The sequence below is a fragment of the Conger conger genome, chromosome 9 (assembly GCF_963514075.1).
Source record: "Conger conger chromosome 9, fConCon1.1, whole genome shotgun sequence".
NCBI lineage: Eukaryota > Metazoa > Chordata > Actinopteri > Anguilliformes > Congridae > Conger > Conger conger.
Window position 1 is genome coordinate 30,836,961 of NC_083768.1, and position 7,531 is coordinate 30,844,491.

The 7,531-nt window shown below is 40.1% G+C and overlaps 1 protein-coding gene across 1 annotated transcript in view; it reads left to right on the forward strand.

Annotated features, from left to right (window-relative positions):
* adcy8 (adenylate cyclase 8 (brain)) overlaps window positions 1–6,898 on the forward strand; it is a 60,460-nt gene extending 53,562 nt beyond the window's left edge. Inside the window, exons 14-17 of the mRNA XM_061255966.1 lie at window positions 4,090–4,236; window positions 4,440–4,532; window positions 5,113–5,227; window positions 6,375–6,898. Coding sequence (XP_061111950.1) covers window positions 4,090–4,236; window positions 4,440–4,532; window positions 5,113–5,227; window positions 6,375–6,898 — 879 coding nt within the window. The remainder of the gene's footprint in view (window positions 1–4,089; window positions 4,237–4,439; window positions 4,533–5,112; window positions 5,228–6,374) is intronic.
* The last annotated feature ends 633 nt before the right edge of the window (window positions 6,899–7,531 follow it).

Sequence of the window (7,531 nt, forward strand, 5' to 3'; positions counted from 1 at the left end):
AATTTTGTACGATATTTTCCGTTACATTTGTAGCTGAAACTTGGAGATACTGCATTTTAGTTAGGTTGAACACAGTTACTCCTGTTACATCCTGTTACATCCTGTTACAAATGATGTTCATACAACAGTGATACACTACATGGAACATCCAGTATATTCAGATCATGACACATACAATGCTGTCTCTAGGCCATGACTCACTGTGCTACATGTCAGTTCAGCATGAATGTTACCAATGGGTATGACAGGTGTTTCATCATACTTATTAAAACATTGGGATATGTAGATTATCATGATGGAGGCCCATACAATTTCACAGATTTTGACATGTGTGCACAAAACAACACACTTCTGCTTTCACAAGGACACTGCAACTACACTTAAATGATCAACTACATTGTGGGAGTTTTGATTCACAATTCTGAAGTCTCAGACAAAACGTAGAAGAATCTTTTGTGGTGAGCCAAAATCAGTCGTTTTGGATCTCTCAGTGTGACATAATCACAGACGGCCAATTTAGTGAATCTTAGCCTCTGACGGAAGACTGGCAGTGTCAGATATGTGACAGCTGCTACGATCACAGACATTGGATGTCTAATAAACAATCAATAGGAGGATCGTAATACATTACATGACGTGTGAACAATACACGTAGCACTCTAACCACAATAAACACATTGTTTTAAACATTGTTTCATTCAGTCTGTTTCAAGTGTCACCTTCAATACTAAAATATTACTTGTATGTGGATAAAGTAGCCTAGGCTAATTAAGTGCACCGTTAAAATGGTATGGCTTTTACTTCCGATCTCAAACCGTTTTCGCAGCCCGAATAAATAGTCGCAGTTGAGATACCTGAGATACCATTGAGATAACAATGAAGATAATATCCAAAAGCAAAGCAAGTTTAAAAAAAATTTCTGGGCAAAAAACGCCACAATTAGTCTACAGCTCTCTTGCTCCACCATCCTTAAATTCTGCAATGTGGATGTCAGATGGCCTAGCCACTGTAATCGTAGGATGGGATCTCTTCTCTTATTATAGAATTATTGGATCTTAACATAAAGTGTGACAGCAATGAATGACGGGATATTGTCAGGGGTATACTGTGTGATATGTAACAATTGTAAAAGACGACCGATATCACAGTGTACAGCCAACATTAAATGATCAACCTAGTCATTAAGCAAATTCTCATACCAAGAGCAATTTGCAGTAAGTGCAACTAAGTTATCACAACTAAGTTATCACAATCACATTATATCACAATCACAAAAACATTCAGTCTGTAGTCTATCAGAATCACAAAAAAACTTGCCAGTGTCACAAAAACGTTCACAATCTCAAAACACATTACAAACAGCCCTCCGATCTTCTATGCTGGAGGCATTGAATAATGTCAGACTGTTCTGTTCTCTGTAAATCCAATCCAGTGCGGTTGTATTTGTACTGCAAGAAGATTGCTTCACCGTGCCTTCACAGCTCCTACACTGAACCACATAATTGGTTTTGGGAAACTACAGCGGTAAATAAATAGTGGGATGGAAACGATGTTCTCGTCAAAGGTTTTCACAGTGTTAATCCTTTCCATCGACTGGAAAGCTTTACGAGTTTAGGCTCCTTGCCTTGTGCATTTGTGTTTGCTTTTTCCACTAGGTAATTGCACATTGGCAATTTGCTTGTGTGAAAGGATCGATTTTCAGTTTGCCCACTCAACAGAGTGAAATGCTCTGCTATTGTTGCCAAACTTGCAAAGCGAGCTTCCCTGATGTGTCAGCTGCAACATCAACCAGCTCTATGGTAATATCTGCTGCTATATTCCTGTGTCGATGCATTGGCCAAATGATAAACGTTTTGGGCTTTTAATTGGTTTGGTTAATTAGCTTCAGTTTATCAGCCACAAAGACTGGATTCAATCAAAATTTGTATTTAACAGTGACAGTGACTAACAATTTAAAGCTGAATAAAAATCTTGTGGAAAACAGCTTTCATGAGCAATCGGTAAAAGTAACTTGCCAAACTGAGTTTGTGTAATGATTGTATTTTTCTTGTCACAAAATGAATAGCTCCATGGCTGGGGATGTTGCAGCAGGGCGATATGATTGGCCTTGGTCTGCTTGATATAGGGTGGGCATACGTGGCCAGGTTTCCTCTGGTTTCTCCCAACAATGCAGCAGGAGCTGACAGGGTGCTAGTTGACATCAATAGGGCCACCAGTTTGTCTTCCCTTGTTGTCTCGCATTGTACTTCATCTCTCCAATATAATATAGCTGCCAGCTATACTGTAGGTTGCAATAGCCTCTTTGTCAAGCCCTATCTTAAACAATTATCTCATTTGCACCACTTCAATAATCTAAGTTGATAAATTAATCACCACAAATGAAGCACAGATAATGATCCACAACAATGTTTACAAGCGACACACATTAAATCCAGTTGTTTGATAACGTGGACATGCTGCAGTAATGCACAGCGGCATGATAAGTTTTGTAAGAAGCAGTGGGAAATGCCCACATTATAAATGATTCAAAATGAAAACGGTTACTGTATATAACATTTAATTTGCAGAAAAAAGTTAAGATAATAAATACATTCAAGATTCAACTAATTAAAGTAAAACTGATTGAATTAGACAAATGGAATATGCTTGCTCCTTCAAAAGGTTGATCATCTTACCTAAGTCAGGCTTTACTAAAAAATACCAGTCCTCTACTACCTGTAAGTATGTAGAGGAAAGTTGACGAGTGGAGAAAAGGAGAGAATGAGAGGGAGTGAAGAAAGTCGGGACTGCTTATCCCTCATAATTTTCCCAGCAAAAAGCCAAAGCTACAAAGCTTGTAAGTTTCAAGCAGAAGTAGCTGGATTGTAGGCTACAGTAGCTGACATTGCTGTTTGTATTGAGACACTATCTGTAACCAGCAGCATTGGATCAAAGAAAACATGTATACAAATATAACAATTTATTGTAATCCCAGAATCCCAATGTGTCTTGTCGTCTCATCTCGTATATTGTATATTGTTGCAATACTGTAACATCCTATATTATTTTTTCAGTTCATTGGATCTCACATAAGCTAATTCACAAACATTTCTGTAGATAAGTGGAACAGATATGTCCCTTCATAATATGTGAGCTAGGCCTATTGTTCCCCAATGTTCTGTGTTCACACTGCAAACAATCATTTCCCACTGTAACATCTGAAATCTAAATTATTGGTAAGAAATATGCCGATGTAATTTGGAAACAGATGGTTGAATAAATTAATTAATGCATGCTCAGGCACTGAAATAATGGTAGCTGCCATGCGTTTTAGAGTCATGTTGGATATTAGCCCCAAAAAAGTGACATTTTGTAGTAGTAGTAATAGTAGTACTAGTAGTAGTAGTAGTAGTAGTAGTAGTAGTAGTAGTAGTAGTAGTAGTAATGGTCCTGTATTACATTGTGACTCATAGAGCACCACAGACTTCATTTTCATACTGTTCCCTCAAAATTGCATACAGACAAAATCAGAGAACATATATATATATTTATACTTCAATTAACATGCTTATACTTTTACAAACAGACATATCACCCAATTAAAATTTAATATTTCTTTACTGTTGGTATTACATAATTAGATGGCAATATCACATGTAAATAGGCTTGCCGTTAATAATGCAAAAACTCATGGTCCAAAACAGCTTGAGTATTTCATTTCACATGTACAGAGACATTTATTAATTTTAGTCAGGACAGATAATTGGGTAATTATTCAATGATATAACGTAGCTATTCTTGAACACCACCTTCCTACATGATCTAGCTATTTATTAGGACCTGAGCAATGAAAGATGCCGACGTTTGATTTTAATTTAAAATTTGAACACTAATGGCTTCGGCTGAGGTGAAAACAAGCTTTTTGTGTATGCGACTCACATGACATAACACTGCCACCTACTGGAATTATAGTGACTAGGAGGATAAACTCTCACCAGAACAGCACAAACCTCGACGATGACCCTGGAGAACGGTGTGGGTACTGCTGGAGGTGGTTTAAGCGGCTGCTCACCGGCTGTCTCTAATCGGCTGCTGTCTCGCTTCTCACAGGAGCTCTACTCCCAATCCTACGACACTGTGGGAGTGATGTTCGCCTCCATCCCCGGATTCGCCGACTTCTACTCCCAAACGGAGATGAACAACCAGGGCGTGGAATGCCTGCGTCTCCTGAATGAGATCATCGCTGACTTTGATGAGGTAATCCTGTGGGAAATGACTCAGTTTCCCCTCACCTTTTTATATCATGCCACTTTGTCGTCTGCCTCGTTCTGCGATGTGTCATTGTTTGAACAGAGGATAATTCTGAAGCTTCCTGTAAAACTCAGCCTAGTTAATATCCTCGCTGCCTTTGGCCTTTGATAAGTCTGGTATTCTTTACTTATTTGCTTTTGTTTTTGCAGCTGCTTGGTGAAGACCGGTTTCAGGACATTGAGAAGATAAAAACTATAGGCAGTACATACATGGCAGTGTCAGGGCTGTCACCCGAGAAACAGGTACAAGCAATACTGAAGATAGTTTCAATTAAAAATTATTTCTTGGTTGAAATATGAAATCGTTTGACCACATTCAATTAATCAATCTAAGGTTAACAATGTGTAGCCCTTGTGCTAGAGCACATGTAGAGCTCTATAAAGGTATTATTATATTATCCATATCGATTATATTATGCATTTATAGAAGAATGTAGATAGGATTAAGCTTTGAATGGTTGAATGGAATAGAATGCCGTGGAATATGGTCTCTCCACCGTCCTAAGTGTGAAAAAGTCAAAGGGCAGATCCAGTATGTTTGTTTGCTGATAGACTTTAACTAGCCCCATAAAACATGGCTGTAGTGGTCATTTGCTTGTTTGGTTCATACAGTAAATTCTAAAAATTAAAAAGGCTCATAGTTCTTATCGATGTTATTCTCAAAAATGCATTTCAGCCAAGAGATATATGTTAAATAATAAATGTATCACTCTTTGGTTTGCAGAGAACAGCCTGTAAGGTCCTCTTTAAGACCATTGCTAGTGTCACATGATGTTATTCTTCCAATCAAAAATAAGCTTCTTCTCCATATTTGTCAATCCAGCAATGTGAGGACAAGTGGGGCCACTTGTGTGCCCTGGCTGACTTCGCCATCGCCCTGAATGAGAGCATCCAGGAGATCAACAAGCATTCCTTCAACAACTTTGAGCTGCGTATCGGTAAGCTTTTCTGCCGTCATATCCATCTGCAATTTTAAATTGCAGGTGGGAACAACAGTATTATATTTTATTATTTATATTTAATTATGTGTCATATTTTAAGTTACTATATTATATTTTTATTTTCCATTTTAATTTAAACTCTATTTAAATTCCTTTATTACAGAGTTAGTACCAATTATGACCAAATGCTGCTGATTGGAGACTACAGTAATATGCTGTGATGAGCTCATGCAAGTATGAGCAGAATGCCTGTTTCTGTGAATAGTACAGTAAACCAGTGCCTCACAGTGCCATTGCATAGTCAAACTGCATAAACTCAGTGTTGTGCATTCAAGGATCAGTCTCTCTGATATGTGCATTGTCCATAACTTCAATAATGTAAGCTTAAATCCTCTCTCTTTGACTGATATTTTGTCTGAATATGTAAGGCCCAGTTACTGAAATCATAATCATTGAGGACTGAGAACTGCTGGTATTCAACCATTCCATTGGTAGATTGAGAGTCAGATGTGAAGGCAGTCTGACCAATCAGTAGCACTAATTGTTCAATTAATTACATCGGAGAAAAGAAAACCAGGGCTGGATTTGAATTTGAGGGCCAGAGTGTCCATGATATAAGTCTTCATGGGACCAGTGTCTCAGTGTCTCTCCAGACTCCAGCACTTGTCACTTTTCCAAAAAGCTAGTGATTTAACTGCACCATGTTTCTTAGACATTATTTAATCATCCTGATTGGTCTTACAAAGGCAAAAGCCATAATAATGCTGAGTAAATTAACTTTATTTGTTGATAGTTGAGGACAAAGCACATGAGCTTGAATGGAGGCCTTAGTCTAGCGGTAGACTGGAGTTTTGATGCTTTTTGTGTTTTATTTTGTTGTGTTAAATTAACTTGGAAATTAATAGCTTAATAATTTCAAAACTGCATTCCTGTTGGACCCATAGATACTAACTGAATATTTTACTGAGAATTGCTTTCATTTAGAATGTGAAATGCAATTTGTACGGTGACACAGCATCAGTTGATTTGGTAATAATTTGCTGTAAATAGTTACGGTGCTTTTAACTGAAATTGATTAGCTCAATGTAGCGTGCTGTGGTACATGTTCCGCGTGATAAGCCTCCCCCCCCGCCTGACTCTCCAGGTATCGCGCACGGTTCCGTCGTCGCCGGGGTGATCGGCGCCAAGAAGCCGCAGTACGACATCTGGGGCAAGACGGTGAACCTGGCGAGCCGCATGGACAGCACGGGCGTCAGCGGCAAGATCCAAGTGCCTGAGGAGACGTACCTCATCCTGAAGGAGCGCGGCTTCGCCTTCGAGTACCGCGGCGAGATCTACGTCAAGGGCATCAGCGAGCAGGAGGGCAAGATCCGCACGCACTTCCTGCTGGGTCGGGTGCAGCCCAACCCGCTGACCCTGCAGCCTCGGAGGCTGACGGGCCAGTACTCGCTGGCTGCCGTGGTGCTGGGCCTGGTGCAGTCGCTCAACCGGCAGAAGCAGAAGCAGATCCTCAACGAGAACAACAACTCGGGCATCATGAAGGGACACTACAACCGCAGGACGCTGCTGGCCGCCGCGGGGCCCGAGGCGTCCGCCCACGCGCACGCCCACGCGCACGGCCACGCCCACGGCCACCCCGAGGCCGCCGACAAGGCGGAGCTGCCCTGAGGCCCCGCCCTCCGTTTTCCGTCCGTTTTTGTTTTTTTTCTCGTCCATCCGATGTCAGCGTTACATTTTTTGTATTTCTTTTATATATGAAAACAATAAAATGGGTTTAATTTTTTTATAAACGGGGCCTGCGTGTTGTGTGCTGGTGACAGCGCGTGTCTAGTCTGTCTTTTCAGCCGTTACCGTGGTATGACATGTTAAAGTGTTTAAGTGCCACTGAGTTTGAACCAGAGCATCACGCCCGTTAGCATTAAAAGGTTTCAACATGCTGGGCACATGTAGAGGTTTCAGGAGAGCAATGACATCTAAATCAATGAAACATTAGGGATGTATGAGCCAAAATAGGGCTATACAAAACTAACAGTTCTCCGGACATCTCTGTGTAAGGTCTTACAAATAACAGGAGAAAAGTGACAGCCATAGGTGAGGAGTGTTAAAGGGCATAATGTCCTAGAGAAGACGGACAGAAGATGTGAATTAATTTATGATTTAATGGTGGCATTGATGAGTGCAAAGATTCCCCTCGGAGAAGTGGATCACTGATATTACAGCAAACATGGTCTAAAAACAATTTGTTCAAGCGAAATAAGGTATACAGAACTGAGAGATTAATGAATGTTTTTCTCTATCAAT